The sequence below is a fragment of the Bos indicus x Bos taurus genome, chromosome 9 (genome assembly GCF_003369695.1).
Source record: "Bos indicus x Bos taurus breed Angus x Brahman F1 hybrid chromosome 9, Bos_hybrid_MaternalHap_v2.0, whole genome shotgun sequence".
Classification (NCBI taxonomy): domain Eukaryota; kingdom Metazoa; phylum Chordata; class Mammalia; order Artiodactyla; family Bovidae; genus Bos; species Bos indicus x Bos taurus.
The window spans coordinates 86,576,465-86,597,299 of record NC_040084.1 but is presented as its reverse complement, the minus strand read 5'-3'; the positions used below and the strand labels follow the sequence as shown (position 1 = coordinate 86,597,299).

The window sequence follows — 20,835 nt, the reverse complement described above, 5'->3', positions numbered from 1 at the left end:
ATCAATACAGATATGGAGCCTTTTCAAGTTTCATAGAATTTAAAACTTTAAAAATTATTCAACAAGAGTAAATATGTCTGAGCCCCAATCACCTTTATCTCCATTTGAACAAGCTGAAACTTTTCTTGACAGAAAGATTTCCAGTTTAATCAAATGAGAAAGTACACTATCACGAAATATTTAGAATTATGTATTTCTAAAATTATATGTACTAAGAAAAATCTAAAAATGTATTAGAGAGTGATATTAAATGGAAAACTTACAGAGTAAATTAAAAAAATATAAAAATAAAGTTTTTTCTTTAGAATTGGGACTTCAGGCACTGTCTAGTCAAATCCCTCCATTTTACAGGTAAGAAAACTAAAGGACAAAAGAAGGCATATTACTTGTCAAATATGCTTAGGGTGCCATTTAGGATTAGATCCCAAGTTTCCTGATTCCTTATTTAATGATTTTCTCATTTTCATATGAAGTGGAAGACCTGGAATTTTTAAAAGTTCTCCTGGCAAAACTGGGTAAAGGAGGAGTCAAGCAAGCTCATCATATATGTGGACCATATATTAATGCTTTATATAAGATCTCACTTAATCCTCACATCTACTTTACAAGGCAGGTATTATCCATATGACAGATGGGAAACAGAGAGCCTAGAACTTGCTAAAGGCTAAATGACTATCAGACATCAAAGCTCATCTCTCCATCATACTGCACTAATGCCAAAGAAGGTAAAAGTGTTTTCTTCCAATGTTTAAAAAAATTCCAAGTTGTATTAATAAATTCAGAAATCATTAAACACTGACCTGTAACATGCACCTGGATACAACAACTTCAGGTACTTCAGGGAATTTTTGTCGCAGGTCATGCAAAACCTGAAAATCAATTTGGTGGCTTCCTTGGGCCATTCGTATATTGCCTGATCAGGACTATTTGTACAATAGGCAATTCTAGGCCTTAGTGGAAATAGTACTCATCTCTTCTGTCCAAGCATTTTCTGTGAAAGAAAGAAAAAAAAAATTTTAATGAGAACTGTTATAGAATTAATATTATCATGGATTTAAAATTTCAATACAAAAGGGTATGTGCTTTAGTATCTAACATTTAGTATAAATTATAAAAATATTTAGTCTTATAATGCTTCCAGGATAGTTACACTGTCTTTTCAGTTTATAACTACTGATGGCAAACTTTAAAATTTTCTAATTCCTATGTATTTGTGTATGTTTTATAATGGATGTGCCTAAAGGCATTCAAATAAGAAATTACTGTCAAGGTTGTTTTAAAAGGGAAAATATGAGTAATGTCACTGATTTTTTTCTTAATTATCAGAGGACAGCCTAAGGGAGTAATCTTATTTATTCTACTAAAATTTTTTAAACTTTGGATCCTAAAAAACTTTGGTTCTACAAATAGCTTTGCATGCTCTATCTAAAAATGATCTGTAAATCAAAATCATTGATTTACATTGATATCATTGATATTTTATCTTAATTTTCAGATGTACTTAATCCTTAAATGTGTAATCAATTCATTTTCAGGGGCTTGGTAGCATTTTATTCCCTCTGTCTTTATTAAATCAGTATTTTAAAATACTAATGCTTGAGCCCCAACCCCAGAGCTTCTGGTTTGATTGGTTGGGAGCAACATGAGCATATGGATTTTTAAAAGCCCCCCAAGAGAGTCTAATGTATGGTCCAAGTTGAGAAATACCAAATTTATTTATATCCCTAACACTTAACATAAACCATGTTTAATCTTAAAGCCTCTTTGGGATATAAATAGCATATAAATATATTAAACCTATATAACATATTAAAATATTTAAAATCATACTATTTGTACAATAATTAAAATACAATTAATTTTAGAATAAATTTAACAATAAGACGATCTCTTTAAAACAAATTTCTTATCTGTAATATTTCTCTTTTCCATAAGCTTAAATACAAGTCTATAAACTCCATGAATACAGAAATTGGTCTTTCATGTCCCTTATTGCACACCTAGCACTCTGTAGACAGTTTTCAGCATAACAGTAGATATTAAAACACTTTTGAGTAAATTTAGTTATGACAGAACTCCTGAATCCTCAACAGAATAAAAGCTCATTTAGATATCATGTTTGGTAAAGACTTTCAAACTTTTTACCATCATTTGGTTAATTTTTCCCTACTTCTTTTGTCTGTGTGACTTCAGCTTAGTTACATCTCCTAGGTAAAAGCACTGCCAAACCAAATTATTTGCATTACAGATTTCCCAAATCTATTTCCAAAACACACACACATAATATTTTAGCACCCAATGTAATATTTCTACAAATGGGTTGCAAGAGAAAAGAAGATTACTGGAAATTAGTAAATGATATTTAAACATAATATAAGGGACAGTAAACATGCTATAGCATTGCTGATCTTGAGAAAGTCTCTCTGGACTTCACTCCAGCTATCAACTCATTTATCTGCCCATTCCCTTTTTCAGGCTAAACTCCTTGAAAGGATGGTTTATACTTTGTCTTCATTTCCTCCCTCTTATCACTTTAAAATCTACCAAGTCAGGTCTTCATAGTTTTTCTCCACTGAAACTACTTATCAAAGTTGCCCAGGATCTTCAGATTGTTAAACTTAACGTCACTCCTCAGGCCTCATCTCACTAGATCTCTCTTCAGTTCATAAACCAGTCAACCACTCCCCATTCTTTAAACAATTTCTTCACTTGGCTTCTGAGATTTATACTCTTCTGGATTTCTACCCACCCACTGGCAGTTCCTTGTCAGTTTTCTTTGTCAGATACTCCTCTGGACACCGGTGAGTTATGCAGTTCAGACCTAGGGTTTCTTTTCGATTACACCTATGTTCCTTGTCAAGGTAATCTCAACCAAACACAGTACTTTAAACAAAGGCTTTGCAAATCTATATGTCCAACTCCAAGGGAGCTCTTTCTCCCTTGAGTTCCAGGCTACATGACCAGCTGCTTTCTTCACATCTATGTCTGGATATCTAAAATTCACTTCAAACATAGTATGTCCAAAATTGAACTCTTAATTTCCCCTACCCAGACCAAATCTTTCCCAGTCTCTTTCACCTCCATATATGGTACCATCAATCACTAAGCTGGTCCTTCTCACATGCCATATCTAATCTATCATCAAGTTTTGCTGGCTGTTATCTGCAAAAGAATTATTCTGAATCTGATCACATTTCCCCACCTCTATTACTGCTCTTATTCAAGCCATGATCACAGCTCACCTAGACTGCCACTGCCAAGGTCTCCTCCCTGCTTAACTCTGCTCCAGCCCTACCTCTTACTCTACAGAACAGAGTGATCCTTGTGAAAAGTAAATCAGAACAATCAATCATTTCCCCAGCGCAAAATCCTGTAACACAAGACCCCTGGCTAACTACCACCTGGGACTTCATCTCCTACCACTGTCTTTGTTCCCTCAGTTGCACACTGAGTTCCCTCACACTGGTTCTCTCTCAAAGAGAAGTTAACCTCATTCCTCCCTTGGGGCTTTTAGACTTGTGGCCCCTTTTGCTTGGAACCCTTTCCACTCAGATATTTGCATGGCTCTCTCACACTTCACTAAGATCTCTGATCAGACTGCTTCCTTGACCAATCTCTCTACCTAAAATATTGCCACACTTTTCTCCTCTCTCTCCCTATCACATCTTCATACCTTGCTTTTACTTCATAGCATTTTATCAACACTGACATATCTACCTATCTACCTACCTGCCTATCCTTAAAGCATTAGCTCCACAGGATCAAGAACTTCAGAGTTTACAGCTGTATTCCCAGGGCCTAGGTCCAAGATGTAACATTTGTTAGATGAAATAAAGGTTTTACTGTATGGTTTCTTCATGTATTTTGCTTCTAAAATGCATTTCAAGTAATCTAGATTTGGAAATTATCATTTGAAGGAAAGGCAAATAAATAAATCCTCAGTCTAAATTCAGGACAACCTTTCGTATTTAAAAGAGGATGAAAATAAATTTCAACTCATTCTATTATTAACACATACACAGAAATCTCTGAAGTTCTTTGAAAAAACTCTTATATGACTATCAAGTATACTAACAAGAAAATTGTTCAAACGCACAATTGTATTTTAGGGATTCCACTTCCTGAAATGGCAAAGTCGCTCCTACTCGACTGATGCTCTCATGAGTAACTTCTGTAACTAGACAAAACATAAAGAGCTTGAAAACAGAAAAAGCAACGTGGGAGTGGTGGTGCTGGGGGATGGGAGGAGGAGAAGAGAGTCAATAGTTGGAAGAAGTAGACAACATGGGGTGACTTTCCATTTTTTAAATGGTTTTTAGCCAGAGAGCACATCCCAGTTGTTTTTGCACAGCAAAAGCCCAAACAAGTAAATCTTCAGTCTAATTCACTTAATGAACCAAAGGACAGATTTTGGCATGACCACAACAGCTGAAAACTTAGCGAGTAAATCACCAAAAGGAGAGAAACACCGAATTTTGTGTATAATATCTACATATATCTCTGGTTCCCAAACTATACAGACTTGAGATTCCAAGCAATCAGGCTAAAGCTAAAGTAACAAAAGTGAGGTTTCAGTTTGTAGTTTAAGTTCACAGTCAAGTTAACTGCCTACTAAAACTAACAAGCAAGCATGCAAACCACTAACCAAACATCAACATATTCTAAAGGAACACAATAGACTTCAGTCTCTAAAATGTTATGGATGTTATGAATGACATCCAAGTTATAATCTAAAATTATTACACATAAGAAACAGGAAAAACTGACCCATTGTCAAGAGAAAGGCAACTGAGGGAGACCAAGCCCAAGATGACCCAGATGCTAGAATTAGCACATAAGGATTTTAAAGCAGCTATTTTAACTATGTTCAAGAATGCAAGGGCCAATATGCTTGGATTTCTCAGTCAAGGAAAAAAAACAAAACAAAACTATAAAAGAAATGCAAATTCAAGAAGTGAAAAACAAAACGTCTGAAATAAAATTCACTGGCTAGGTTTAATCACAAATTGGAAATGACAAGAGTCAATGAACTTGAAGACACAGCAATAGAAATCATTAGAACCTGAAGGATAGAGAAAAAAAAAATGACCGAGACAGGAAAATGAACCTACCTCAGGGACCTGTGAGAAAGAATCAGTAACTCTTAACATACCTGTAACTGGAATTCCAGAAGGAAAGGGGACAGAGAATGGGATAGAAAAAAGTATTTAATGAAACAGTGTCTAAAAATTTTCCCAAGTTAATAAAAGATCTAAATTTACACATCAAGAACTTGACTGGCTCCCTGCCCATCTTGGAGGTTGTTCTTGGTTGGGAGCCATCTCACATCTAAAGCAGGAAGATGGTGGTCACAAGGAAGACAATAAAGTTGCCTAAATCACTCAACTCTAGACTCTGTATCAACCCAAGATTCCAACTCCTTATGAAAAGTGGCAAGCACATGTTGGGGTACATGCAGGCCCTGAAAATGGTAAGATGAGGCAATGTGAAACTGGTCATCCTCATCAACAACTGCCCAGGTTGAAGAAACCTGAAACAGAGAATTACGCCATGTCAGCCAAAACTGGTATCCATTTGCAGTGGCAATAATGTTGACTTGGGCACAGGGTATGGGAAATACCAGAATAAGAACCATGGCTATCACTGATCCAGCTGATTTGGTATCTTTAGAAGCATGCCAAAACAGATGAGTGAAAAGTCAATCATGGAAAAATTTTCTATAATACAACTGGTCAGAGTCTGCTTTAAACACAACAAACAAGCAAAAAGATCTTGATCAAGAAGATCAGCAAGTCTTAAACAGACAAAGCCAGAGAAATCACACATAGGCATAAGAGTCAGTGATATGAGACCAAAGAAAAAGAAAATCCTGAAAGCAGTCCAAGAAATAAAATAAAGGGCAACAACAATTTAAATGAAGGCTGACTTCTCATCAAAACAGTGAAGGCCAGAAGATACTGAAAAGACAAAATTCAAGTGCTGAAAGGCAAAAGAAACAATTAACCTATATTCTGCATCCACCAAAAGTAAACTTTAAGAACAAAGCAAGATAACTGTTTTTAAATGTAGCCTTGTGGGTGAGTGAATAAGCTTTACAACTAAACACACTATTGAAACAAACAGGTATTTATTTAATTTTGAAAGGAAAACCAAGAAATACCTTACAATTTAATCTGGAAAATTATTTCTAGTAATAAACAGAAATGCATTTTCTATGGTTAAGATGCAAAATGACTGCTCTTCTGAGAAAAGAATAAAGAAATCATGCTTTATAGGAATGCTTCTAACAATGGGGCAAACTTTTAGCACCTAACCTGCAGCCAGCTCAAATAATCTGGGAGGAATAAGTTCTTAATGATTTTAAATAGTAGCAGAGTATATGTGCTGCTGTGTGCTGTGCTCAGTCGCTAAATTGTGTCTGACTCTGCAACTGCATGGACTGTAGCCTACCAGGCTCCCTTGTCCATGGAATTTTCCAGGCAAGAATGCTGGAGAGGATTACCATTTCCTCCTATCTTCCTGACCCAGGGATTGAAACCAGGCAAGAATACTGGAGAGGATTACCATTTCCTCCTATCTTCCTGACCCAGGGATTGAACCCGTGTCTCCTGCATTGGCAGGAGGATTCTTTACCACTGAGGCACCTGGGAAGCCCAGCAGAGTATATACAGCACTACAAACCCAACCGTAAGTATACTGGAAAGATTTAAAAAATGCGCCATGTTATCTCCTTTCTTAAGAGTATGTAAGCAACTTATTTCTAACCTCTCAATATTATGACAGTGCAGAGTACTAAGTATCAGTTAATGGCTCAGACTGCATGTTATGATAATTATCAAGTCTTCACTTTCACTACCATTTACTATGGTGAATTTTTCCAGGACTGTAAGAGTAGTATAACACATGTAACTGTTAACTGTACTCCCAAGAAGGGACCATAGCCTCCAGATCAAAAAACAACAACAAGAAAAGCAACAGGACTTACAGGTCTGAACAAAATTTGAGCATTTATAAGGTACCTGGATATTTAAAATTGGACTATCATCATGCATTCACAATCCACGAATTTAAGGAGTGTTTAGTACGCAGCAGAACCATGCTGGAGATACAAGTATTAGAGTCCATACCCTTGCTCTCCAAGTCACAGAAATTCCTGGATTAAAGACACATCAAAAGAAGCTAATAATTTAGATAACTATTTTAACTTGCCCACTATTTCATCTTTTGTCTGCCTTCTGCTACCAGATCTGCTGACTGCTATCTCAGTCCATCTCATTGCTGACACAGTAACGTTTTTCATCCCTTTCACATCATTCAAAAACAGACTACAAGGGAGTATATTAGGAAAAACTATAGACAGCAGCAGCAAGAAAAAGGCAGGAGCCAAATCATGCAGTGCCTTTATAGGCCATTAAAATCTGGAGGTTTTATTCTCAGGGTAATGAGAAGAAACTGAAAGATTTAAGCTCAGAGGCAGGAAAGGTGACATGATCAAGAAATCATGTATGTGTGAAGAATGGCTACAGTATGGAGAAGATGGCAAAAGATGAGAAGACCAGTTAGAAAAATGCTTTAGTCTAGCTAAGAAGGCAGGAGGAGAAGGGGACGACAGAGGATGAAATGGTTGGATGGCATCACTAACTCAATGGACATGAGTTTGAGTAAGCTCCGGGAGTTGGTGATGGACAGGGAGGGAGTCCTGGCATGCTGCAGTCCATGGGTCACAAAGTTGGACATGACTGAGTGACTGAACTGAACTGAACTAGCTAAGAAATAGTTAATACTTTGTAATTGTAGAGACAACAATGGACACTGAGTAGAAGGAAAAACTGAAGAGATAATTAGAAAGTAAAATTTAATAGAACTTGGGTTAGATATTGGGGTAAAGAAGGAGGTTGTAAAGGTTGCTTTCGTATTTGTTCAGATGGTTGGTCCCATCTATAAACTAAGGAACAAGCTAGAAAAGGTCCAAGAAAACAAAACAAAGTTTAGTTTTGAACATACTGAGTCTAGGGTACCTTTACAACCTCAAAACAGTGATATCACAGAGGGAGCTGGGATATATGGACCTGGAGCTCAGAGTTCTGGGCTGCAGATAAACATCTGAGAGGCATCCTTGGTGCTGGCATTAATTAACCAGTGTACAGGAGACAATCCTACCATATAATTTAAGAATACACAAAGAAAAATATTCTTGGTTATACTTTATATGAAAATTACATAGTCATTATTAATTTTTCCCTAAAAGGCCAACGTTCCTTCCAGCCCAAATACTAAACACAAAAATTGATTTTAAGATATCTTAATTTTTTGACCTACCCTATAATGAAAAATTTAAATAAAAATTTAAAGAAGAACATACATACATGGTTTTTAAAAGCCAAACAGTATTACAAAGTTTATTGGGGAAACCAGCAGTTTCCTTGCCTCATGCCTCTCCACTTTTATCCTATTCCATATTCCAGTGTCAACACTAAGCTTTTTCTTCACATTCCTATACAAGATGATTTATAGGACTATTTCTTGATTTTTTTCAATTTTACGCATTTTCTATGGATTTCCTACTATGGAAAATGAAGAGTTAGCTTTGTAACTTAGTTCTCATGCCATAATATAACCATCCTTCTCTACTCCTATGTCCATCTGCCCAATTACTTATTTCACAGTTTTTGCTTAAATCCGTATTCAATATTTATATTACTTTTCCCTATAAATACTATCAGCCTAGCCAGTTAATAGATTATGAGGGGTGGACTATATACCAAGGTCCTTTCCAAACTGGTCTTTTGGGAAGAAAAGTGTGTGTGTTGCTAATGAAAGAGCTATAGAATATTAATCGCGTATGACTAAAAGCTGGCTTTACATCAAGTCCAATAAAGCAGTAAAGCTCTTGCAATTCTAACCCTAGGGGAAATGGGGAGATGTGAGAGTGGAGGGGATGGGGTAAACATTACTATTCTACCATTTAAGTTACAGATTTAGATGAGATGTGTTACTTTTTAGCAAACCTTGATAAAAGATTAAAAAATAAACAAAACTCCTAAATGATGACTATAAAAGATTAAAAAATAAACAAAACTCCCAAATGATGACTATACAGATATGTAAAAGATTCTAGTCACCTGCTCCTGACCAGGAGGTACCATACAAAGTAAATGACAGAGCAAAGCTAAAATCCCAGAGATCCAACTTTTAAAAAAGGAGTAACTGGTAATATACCTTATATAAACTACTTAGATTTACATAATTTAAAACTGACAAAGTGTTGCCCTTTAGTGTCAAAGTCTTATTAATGAATAAATTAAATGTTACTCTCAGTTCAGTTCAGTCGCTCAGTCGTGTCCGACTCTTTGTGACACCATGAACCGCAGCAGGCCAGGCCTCCCTGTCCATCACCAACTCCTGGAGTCTACTCAAACCCATGTCCATTGAGTCAGTGATGCCATCCAACCATCTCATCCTCTGTCATCTCCTTCTCCTGCCCTCAATCTTTCCCAGCATCAGGGTCTTCTAATGAGTCAGCTCTTCACATCAGGTGGCCCAAGTAAGGGAGTTTCAGCTTCAACATCAGTCCTTCCAATGAATACCCAGGACTGATTTCCTTTAGGAGGGACTGGTTGGATATCCTGAGAGTCCAAGGGACTCTCAAGAGTCTTCTCCAACACCATAGTTCAAAAGCATCAATTCTTCGGTGCTCAGCTTCCTTCATAGTCCAACTCTCACATCCATACATGACTACTGGAAAAACCATAGCCTCGACTAGACGGACCTTTGTTGGCAAAGTAATGTCTCTGCTTTTTAATATGCTGTCTAGGTTGGTCATACCTTTCCTTCCAAGGAGTAAGCGTCTTTTAATTTCATGGCCGCAATCACCATCTGCAATTGTTTTGGAGCTCCCCAAAATAAAGTCTGACACTGTTTCCCCATCTATTTGCCATGAAGTGATGGGACCGGATGCCATCTTAGTTTTCTGAATGTTGAGCTCTAAGCCAACTTTTTCACTCTCCTCTTTCATCAAGAGGCTCTTTAGTTCTTCTTCACTCCTTGCCATAAGGGTGGTGTCATCTGCGTATCTGAGGTTATTGATACATCTCCCGGCAATCTTGATTCCAGCTTGTGCTTCCTCCAGCCCAGTGTTTCTCATGATGTACTCTGTATATAAGTTAAATAAGCAGGATGACAATATACAGCCTTGACGTACTCTTTTCCCGGTATGGAACCAGTCTGTTGTTCCATGTTTAGTTCTAACTGTTGCTTCCTGACCTGCATATAGGTTTCTCAAAAGGCAGGTCAGGTGGTCTGGTATTCCCATCTCTTTCAGAATTTTCCACAGTTTATTGTGATCCACACAGTCAAAGGCTTTAGCATAGTCAATAAAGCAGAAATAGATATTTTTCTGGAACTCTCTTGCTTTTTTGATGATCCAGTGGATGTTGGCAATTTGATCTCTGGTTCCTCTGCCTTTTCTAAAACCAGCTTGAACATCTGGAAGTTCACGGTTCACATACTGCTGAAGCCTGGCTTGGAGAATTTACTAGCGTGTGAGATGAGTGCAATTGTGTGGTAGTTTGAGCATTCTTTGGCATTGCCTTTCTTTGGGATTGGAATGAAAACTGACCTTTTCCAGTCCTGTGGCCACCGCTGAGTTTCCCAAATTTGTTGGCATATTGAGTGTAGCACTTTCACAGCATCATCTTTCAGGGTTTGAAATAGTTCAACTGGAATTCCATTTCCTCCACTAGCTTTGTTCATAGTGATGCTTCCTAAGGCCCACTTGACTTCACATTCCAGGATGTCTGGCTCTAAGTTGGAGATCACACCATAGTGATTATCTGGGTCGTGAAGATATTTTTTGTGTAGTTCTTCTGTGTATTCTTGCCACCTTTTCTTAATATCTTCTGCTTCTGTTAGGTCTATATAATTTCTGTCATTTATTGAGCCCATCTTTGCATGAAGTGTTCCCTTGGTATTTCTAATTTTCTTGAAGTGATCTCTAGTCTTTTCCATTCTATTATTTTCCTCTATTTCTTTGCACTGATCGCTGAGGAAGGCTTTCTTATCTCTCCTTGCTATTTTTTGGAACTCAGCATTCAAATGGGTATATCTTTCCTTTTCTCCTTTGCTTTTCACTTCCCTTCTTTTCACAGCTATTTGTAAGGCCTCCCCAGACAGCCATTTTGCTTTTTTGCATTTCTTTTTCTTGGGAATGGTCTTGATTCCTGTCTCCTGTACAATGTCAAGAACCTGATGAACATAGTTCATCAGGCACTCTATCAGATCTAGTCCCTTAAATCTATTTCTCACTTCCACTGTATAGTCGTAAGGGATTTGATTTAGGTCATACCTGAATGGTCTAGTGGTTTTCTCCACTTTCTTCAATTTCAGTCTGTATTTGGCAATAAGGAGTTCATGATCTGAGCCACAGTCAGCTCCCAGTCTAGTTTTTGCTGACTGTATAGAGCTTCTCCATTTTTGGCTGCAAAGAATATAATCAATCTGATTTCGGTGTCAACCATCTGGTGATGTCCCTGTGTAGAGTCTTCTCTTGTGTTGTTGGAAGAGGGTTACTCTCAGGTAAGCTTAAAACTTTCCTAAGCAGTAGAATTTCAAGAAATAATATTGTTTTAACTATTTGTTTCTAAAATTTTCTGGTGAAAGAACACGTTAATAGCTAAAAACATAAATAACACTGCTAAATATTTTGCCCACAATTCTATATCAGTGGGGGTTGTCTCATTTAGTAAGATGAGACAATTAAATGGTTGGTTAAGTATAAACTCTGGTTCCATAACTTCATGGCAAATATATGGGGAAACATGGAAACAGTGACAGACTTTATTTTTTTTTGGTTCCAAAATAACTGTAGATGGTGACTGTAGCCATGAAATTAAAAGACGCTTGCTCCTTGGAAGAAAATTTATGACCAACCTAGACAGCATATTAAAAAGCAAAGACATTACTTTGCTAACAAAGCCTTTGAGGCCTTCCTTTCCCACGTATATGGGACAATCATTTGTCTTAATTGGATAACTCAGACAAAGCTACTTGAAAACCAAATATTAGGTTCAAAATAAGTGCCAGGTAAGTGGTATAAACTGTGCTATAGGTGTTCACAGTGCTCTCAGGCCTGAGGGAGGAGGTGGAAGGGCCTTAAATCATCACAAGGTTGAAGTATGAAGCAAGGCAATCCAATAAATACTAGGCAGGTTCCGGAGACAATGAGTCAGTCACCTGTTTGGCCAGAAGGAGGAGGGACAGGAGGAAAGAGGATTAAGAAGAACGAGTTTCGGGTGGGGAGTATCTACAAGAGAAGATGAGAAAGGTTGATGAAGGCTGTAAGTGTACAGTGGCTTTTATAGACAGTCTTGAGACACACGAATGGTTTAGCTTATCATTATGTAAATCAATATATGTATTTCAATCTTTGCCCTGTTTGTACATGGTTGAGTTTTACCGGGACAAATTTACTACTATAACAAAGAAAAATATAGCTTATGTTGAATATCATGGAAGAACAGGACAAAATACATAAAACTAAAATTCACTTCTCAACTGCACTGGGATTCTCCTTTAGCTTAATAGACAATAAGGTAAGAGGTTGTTCCATTTTAACATATATACTATCCTAAAATTTAACTCCGATTTCCATAGTGACCTCCAGAGATACTAATTTTTTTCTATAAACAATGGAATCTCGGCTTGGACAGACCCCTAGAAAATTATGTTATAAACGTATATAATTTAGGGAGTTAGAGAAAAGTCTTGATGCCCAGTAGACTCTTTTTTTTTTAACCAGAGGTCCATTCATCTATCCAATTTTACCTCTTAAAACCAAACTGTGACAACAAACAGAAACTTTTACACAAGTAATATTAGTTTCAAAGTGGAGAGACTATCTTGTTCACTGCTGTATCTTAAATATTTAGAAAGTGGAAGGCAAGTAGTGGATGCTCAGTAAGTATCTGTTGTAATAAATCTCTAAATAAAGATCAGAATACATCTAGATTAAAGACTACTATAAAAAGTGGTAGCTATCCCTCCAAACTACAGTGTTTGTCTTACCCTTGGCTATATGTGAGTGCTGCTATAATAGGTGTTTTGAAAGTGCATCAATGTAATTGATATATTAGGCAACAATTTGAGCACTAAATGAATTCTGCTGTGAATTCATCTGTCAGAAACACTAGGTGAATGCAAAAAACCACACTCAGCTGAAACAAGCTGCCTATGAACACTCAAAATGTAAACATGAACACACCTCAAACATCTGCCAGCAACCTCAGCTTACTGCAGCTTCGAGGAATCAGTCACACCCATCCACAACTTGTGTTCAACTTTCTTTCCGATTTCAAAAAATCATTCTTCACTTCGCAATAACAAGCTTCCACAACTATGTGAAAGTTCCTTCTATAAGGCAAACTTTAGGACTATTTAAAAGCAAAGTACAGTATTTATTTGTATAAATATTATATAAGTACTTACACATATTTCTTAGCCATGTGACATGTGTAAAATTACAGTATCATGCTTTTTAAGGTTTCTACTTTTTAAAATGTTCACTGATGACATTCTGAGTGTTGTACCCCAATTCCATTTTTCTTGTTAAGTCCTGTGGGGTTCTATTTTTTAGTTTTTGACTATAGTGGTGCTTTTTAGGGACACATAACCTCAACAACCATTACTAAATTTCCCAGGATGTCTAATGGGAAGGGGGAGTGTTTCAACTTATGTACTTGGTTGTCAGTATGATGTTAACAGTTTTTTATTACTAAGTTTAACTTGTGTCTCTTCTGTGGACTGGCTGATGACTGTGCAGTGAGTTAGCTGCTAATTTTTTTTGAAGTTAAAGCAAGTTTTGAAACTTTTTGGCCTTAATAAGGATTTCAGAAGTAAACTGAAAAAAAAAGTATTATCTTTCTAATTATATACACTATTTTAAGTATCTCTTTCATTACTGATGACGTAAGTATTTCATCAAATGTCAGTGAAAGAGAAGTCGCTCAGTCGTGTCCGACTCTTCGCGACCCCATGGACTGTAGCCCACCAGGCTCCCCCGTCCTTGGGATTCTCCAGGCAAGAGTACTGGAGTGGGTTGCCATTTCCTTTTCCAGGGGATCTTCCTGACCCAGGGATTGAACCCGGGTCTCCTGCATTCCAGGAAGACGCTTTAACCTCTGAGCCACCAGGGATATAATAGTTGATACTTCACATTTAATTAATTTTAAAATAATCTACAAATGTAATTGAATGAAAATTTCAAAATTACTTTTAACAGCAAATTATTAGAATTGTATTTCTTGGAACACGATGTTACATCTTTATTAAAGCAAACTTGCTGCTCTCCAAAGTCTGTAATATCAAATTATTTTCCTAAGAGTTAAAATGTAAGAATTACAGCTATGGCATTTAAAAATCTAAAATTCAAACACTATCATCATTTATGATAAAAAAGAATAAATATAATCCATCTTTAGCATAAACTTTAGCATAGAACAGCTGTAGTCTTGAATCACTTTACATATTTGCAAAAATAAAATAATAGAAACACATCAAATTAAGCCACCTAAATGCTACTGACTTGAATTACTTATCATGTTCAGATTTAGTGTTACTTAAAAGCTTAAAGGGAACAAAGGATTATGTTACCAGAAAATGTATTTCTCAACTTTATAAGCCTATAGTAATTTATTTTCTATAGAAAAACAATATTAATAGTGTAATTTTATACATGTCAAATGGCTAAGACGTAACATAATGGCCCATTCTATCTCCTCTTAAAAAAAAATTCCCAATTTACTCATTAATACACTGCCTCAAGTCCATGAATACTGACCATTTCTTATGGTTAAAAGGTTTAGCAGTTATAAGTTCCTCTAAAAGGAATGTGCAAGTCAGCCACACTTGGCAATTTATGTACTGTGGTTTTGTGGTGAGTGCTACCATTTTCTAAGGATCAAGAAAAGTGCAATAAATCTAAGGCAGAATGGTTATAATTCATCAAAACATATTATATAACTACCTTGTGTGTATTTTCCAATTCATACTTCATTATTATTTTCCAATACATTAGGGCTTTAAGATGGAAACAAAGTTACTTCTGAGTGTGCCCCTTTTAATGTAATTTTTGGATAATCCATCTCCTGTATAAATATCTTTAAAAGAAAGCACAATATAAATAAATGATATGATAATGAACTCCTATTTATAGGTAAAGAGGAAAAAAGAGCAGAAAAGAAAATGAAAGCACTTGAAAGAACCAGTTTTCATCTTACATCCACCATAAACATTTGGAATGGACTAAGTAAGACTCAATGACATGTGAAAATTACAATAACTTGGCTATAATATTAATCTAAATTGACATTTTAAGATGAAGATTTAGAGAAAGTTAGCAGAAATTTCACCAACTGATTCCCATGCAGTTTCAGCCCCTTACTTGACCTGTTTCTTCTGTTTATCTCATCGAATTTAACATAATCTTGTTAAGTATGTGCCAGTGTTTCAAATCTAACACTATGGAACTGTTAAAAAGTCAGTTGTTAATCTTGTTATAGTTATGGGGGATGAATTTTATATTAGATGGTCAAGAATAATTTCAAAACTGTACAGAAACTTCTATCTCAACATATTTATTATATATAAAGCTATTTCACAATTCTCCAATTATAGATACACTTAGAGAAAATTTAATATCATATAATTGAATAAAGAACCAAAAATCTCATTATGTAATACTTATCCATAAATCTAGAATGACTTTCATAACAATATAAACTATGAACATATATGAAAGTGATCATCTACTCAACATTTTGATTTATGACACACTTTCTAATGCATTATTGTTATATATTTTCATATATACTATACACATTGCTTATGCAAACATTTGTTGCAAGTCTACTACTCACTCTCTACTATAGTGGGTGCTGAAAATATTAAAATTAATAAAAGCACACTTTTCAACACTCAAGAAATTTACCTCTTAGTAGAGAAAGACAAATACATCAATAAGTAAACGTAATAACTGAACTGTAACTGAGCTGTGTTGCAGTGCACAGCGGAAACATAGGAGGGGCCAATCAATTCTGAGGGAAGTAGAGAGTTTAAGGGTAGGATTAATTAAAGAGGGCAACACCTAAGCTCGGTCTTAAAAGATAAAAATATGTTTACCAGGTGGGCAGGCAAGAGGGGAAGAAAATTTCAAACATAAGTAGCTGCCTGGGAAAAGACTTGAATCAGACAGCATGGCAAGTTTGGATAACCACAAGTAGCTGGTTCATGTTGAAGGGCAGGGAGTGAGAGGAACAGGGAGAAAGTGTGATACAGGATGAAGCTGAAGAAGTAGGGTAGGCATGGGCATATCCTAGATGATCTTAATTGCTTTCCTCTGCCCCATATGTGCTGAATCCCACAAGTCAGCAAGAACAACACGCCTCTCACTTTCCAGATCCACCTAATTTATCTCTGAAGTTCCAAGCCCTGCCTGGTTCTGTGACATTCCACACAGTCCCAGAGGCGGGCACGCAGTCATTCAGTAACACTCACTGTGCGGCACTGAGAGGTATATAAGCAGCAGTGGAGATCAGGACGCAGTAGTGCCTAGAACTCAGGAACTGAGGAGAGGCAGGAGAAATTTCACAAAAAACGCAGTACTTGGACTTCACCATTACAGATAAATCATAAAGAGTCTTGCAGGATATCACTGACAACTGTTTGTGTTAGGGAAAAGACCATGAAAGAACAGGATAAATTTGAAGAATTATAGCTGTACTGCAGAAGGGAAGTGAGTTTAAGGCTAAAAAGGTGGAAAGTTTTCAATGAAAAATGCACAGATTCCAGATTATGTACAAGATCAAGAAAATTCTACTGGCCTGGAATTTTCATAAATACAATCTACTTTTTGGTTCACCTTAATGTCTGTGATTCATTCCACAAACACTGCCCACTGTAAGCCAGGTAACGTGCTCTAAATATGCAAAGATGAATAAAATATAGTTCCTGCTTTTGAGAAAATCATAAACTAGTAAAATTCAGATTTATATGAGACTTCTTATAGCATTTATCTCACTTCATCATCCCCACATGTGAAGCAGAGAAGACAAATGTTACTCCACTTTTTTTTCTTTTTAACTGAAGAGAATAATGGAAAGATGTATTAAGAAGCGTATTTACAATTCCAACTAAGTCAGTAGCAGAGCTGTTTTCCAGGCCAGTTCCCAACTGTGGTGTCACTATCCAGTGCTAGCACCATCAGCTGTGAATGAAAATTTGTTGCTGATCATGAAGTACCAGAGCTCCATCTATAACAATATAAAGTATCCATCCTACGGACAAGCATATGTGTTTAAAGAGGAGCGTATAAGAATGTCAGTTTAGTTCAGTCAGTCCATCGTGTCCGACTCTTTGCGACTCCATGGACGTAAGAATGTCACTTCAGTGTATATCACTAAAAGAACAATCTGAATAACCGTTTAGGAATGAATGAGTAAATCAATGTACAGCAATTTTGTTTTTAAGTCGAGTAAGATATAGCCAAATAATTATATGCAAAGGCCTATTAAGACATTACTGGATTAAAAAAGATGCAAAACTCATGTATAATGATGGCCTTGTGTTAAAAAAAAAAAAAGACACCAAAAAAAGTTTGAAACAGGTATTTTTATATGAATGCACAGGTAATGCTCTGAAAGGATACACACTAATTATTTTGGAGACCTGGCTGGGAAAGGAACACATAGACAGAAAGTGGTCCAAGGAGATATAGTCATCTCTGTTATGTTTTAATTTTTTATAAGAATATATATTCATGTATTTTTGTATAATTATGCATAAACAATGGAGATTAGAGCAGAATATTTTCCCTATAAAAGTATTTCCTGTATATTTTCTATGTATTTCCCCATAACACTACTTGTATTCTGATATGGGGGGTCAGAGAGTAGGTGCAGCATAGAATTATTTCAAAGTACCAGAACTGAGCCAATTCAATGTATTTTCAAATAACCCTATGCCTATGCTATCAATGCTGAAATTGTTACTAATATACTTAATAACTGCAACAATGCTCAATCATCAGGAGTCTTGACAGATGGGATTTAAAAGTTCACACATAAAGGTGGACAAGGGCACTTTCCTCTGAGCTTACAGCATGATCACTTTGGTGAGTCAAAGTGATTGTGTAAGTGACCATGTAAGGATCGGGTTCTGTGCTGAACAATGTTAACCTATATTATTTCAGTTCTCACAATATTCCTGTAAGGAAAAGTGAGAAATTACAGGTAAAATTCTTCACACATGATGCTTAGGTAAGTGCTGGCCTTCATAGGTATTGCTACTGCCTAATCTCTAACTTTTTTAAGTTTCAACCCTCACTCTTGCAGTCAGCTTTTCAAAAGACTCACTGACTTAAGTGCGAGAATGCTAAGAAATGAATCTGCAATGGATTCTCATGACCTACTGAACTAAATCCAAACTCCTTCATCACACATTTGAAAGCACGTGTGGCATAGCTCCACCATCCACCATATCCTTCTATACCCTACTATTCTGTAGGCATACTGGGCTGTTTACAATTTTTAGAACACATTATATACTTTGACTTCTACAACTTAGGAATACTCTTGTCTTTCTTGCTAAGGATTTCTATCTACTCTTCAAGGCTCAGTAGAAATATTACTTTCTCTACAGTTTTTTCCACCTCTATTATAATACTTTTTTATGGTATTACTTGTCCATAAGCCCACTGAAAATAAGGTTAATTTATTTTTACATCCCTAGTGCACCTAATAAAGTGTTTTATATACAATTTACATTCAATGATGTAGAAAACTTTCACCATTACTCATAGCCCCAGTGATAACTAGTAAGACTTCAAATTCAGAAGCAATTCTCTCTTATCTCCCCTTCAATTCATCTACCAGTGGTAACGACCCTAGTAACTCTGGTAGTAGCTCTCTTTCATGCCCTAATTCAGCACTCAGTGAGATATAATTATTTCAAAGCTAAACAAATAAAGTGGCACAGAATCAGTGACCTAACGTTGACAAGACTGGCTGACATTAAATTCATTATATGCATGAACACTGGAGGAAGGCATACAAAGCATAAGCTAGGATATCAGAATCATCTTTTAAAATCACAAGTGGGATATAAAATTCCTTTGTTCAACTTTGGGTAATCTCTAACCTATCTGAACTGAACTTTAAAATCAAAAGATATGTATGGTCATCTATCCTTTAGCAAATAAAGTCATCTTTTATGGATTAACTGTTTCTAAATCTATACGAATTAGTAAAAGTGATAAATATCCTTAAAAGCTAACTTAGCCCTCTAAACATTCACAAGTAGTTCTTTCTCAGTTAAAATCTACCTTAATTTTTAGTTTTGCGGCTACCTTCCACAACAACTCCAGCTACTGATGACTTTCTCGCCTGGTTTCTTTTGGGCAATCAAGTAAAAATATAGCAAATACTAGTTATATACTTACATTTAAAACAGAATTAAATTCTTCAGGTAAAACTATTACATAATACATTACCTGATTCTATCCAGGAATTTTCTTTCAATTTCCCCACTCCCACCCCACCCACATTTTTGAAGACCATATTAACTCTTTATATGAAGGTACTCACAGTGTAGATTAGTTGAGGACCTCAAGACAGAGAACTGTTTCATTTATTTAATTCTCTAAATTACTTGTACCGTATGTGAACCTCTTAAAGGAAGACAGTTTGGTTGTTTCTGTACTTCTCAATGAAGACCAGAGTACTTTTTGTACATTTTTACAGGGCTTAACTCAATAGCATTTCCAATTAATTTTTCTTTAATTGTTTTTCCATTAGTTTGCTGTTACAAACAAGTTAAATTAGAAATAGTCAGGCAAAAGGTATGTTAAAGTCAATACTAGTTGCATGTCACCCAGTGGTTAGGGATGTTACTACACTGTAAGCAAGATGACCAAAGTTTTGAAAGTAAAGTTTTGCTTATTATAGATTTCATAGTAAGGCAGTTACATGGCTAAGCTTGACTGGTGCCATGGACTTTAGCATACCTGGAAATAGAAAAATTCAAATGGTAGCTGTTCTTGATTGGCCCATTGCCATTTTTGCAGCTTACAAATTTTTAATTAAGTAACTGCAGTGAGCTCATCTCTACTGGATACTTCTTTTCCAGGGCAGGTCCAGGAACTGGGTCTGGAGCCTTGAAAGCAGAAGAGAAACTAGAGTAAACTAGAGGTAGGCAGAACAAGAAACGTGACCAGATAACATTGTGAGCTAATAGCAGTGAGGTAGTCCCCAGTGTCTCACATAGGAAATATTCTTAAATGGAAAAGACTCTCTTAAATACAAGTTACCAAAAGATGCTATTTGCATTACTTAATTCATTGTCTTCATCTACCCAACTCTGCTCTAAACTCCCAATTCTAGAAACTAAACCAGTAGCCTTTGTGAAATCTCTACTGGCTTTCAGCAACAGACTGTCCAATATGGGACCAGAGTATATAGAACGAGAAAACCAACAGTAAGTTCATTTTCATTAGTAAGACTGGAATTGTAAAGTTCTCATTTTTAGGTCACTTTACTCTTCTCTTTTGCTATCTTATTTCCAATTACCTTCTGTTTCCCTAAATTCCTACAATCAGTTCTCAGACTTTTCTTAAGAAATGCTTTAGATACATCTAAGCAGTGAAATAAAGTTCCAATTTTTAAGAACACTTGGTAATTCTTAAAGAGGAACGCAAAGAACAGCTCATAAGATGTGGTTCTTAACCACACTAGAAATTCTTTTTTCCATTACCAAAATAGAGTCAATGATTTTTTTTTTTTTTTTTTG

General features: G+C 36.0%; 1 protein-coding gene and 1 pseudogene across 2 annotated transcripts in view; one reads left to right on the top strand and one right to left on the bottom strand.

Annotated features, from left to right (window-relative positions):
• Positions 1–20,202, bottom strand: part of TAB2 (TGF-beta activated kinase 1 (MAP3K7) binding protein 2) — a 60,163-nt gene extending 39,961 nt beyond the window's left edge. The window contains exons 1-2 of one of the 2 annotated variants that reach the window (XM_027551797.1): positions 20,054–20,202; positions 801–991 (exon numbers count right to left, since the gene is read on the bottom strand). In XM_027551797.1, the coding sequence (XP_027407598.1) occupies positions 801–902 (102 nt within the window). In that variant the 5' untranslated portion in view covers positions 903–991; positions 20,054–20,202. Of the gene's footprint in view, positions 1–800; positions 992–3,729; positions 3,754–20,053 lie in introns of those variants that run through there. The other variant, XM_027551798.1, reaches the window with a different exon arrangement.
• Positions 4,099–6,417, top strand: LOC113898529 (annotated as a pseudogene).
• Positions 20,203–20,835: the final 633 nt, after the last annotated feature.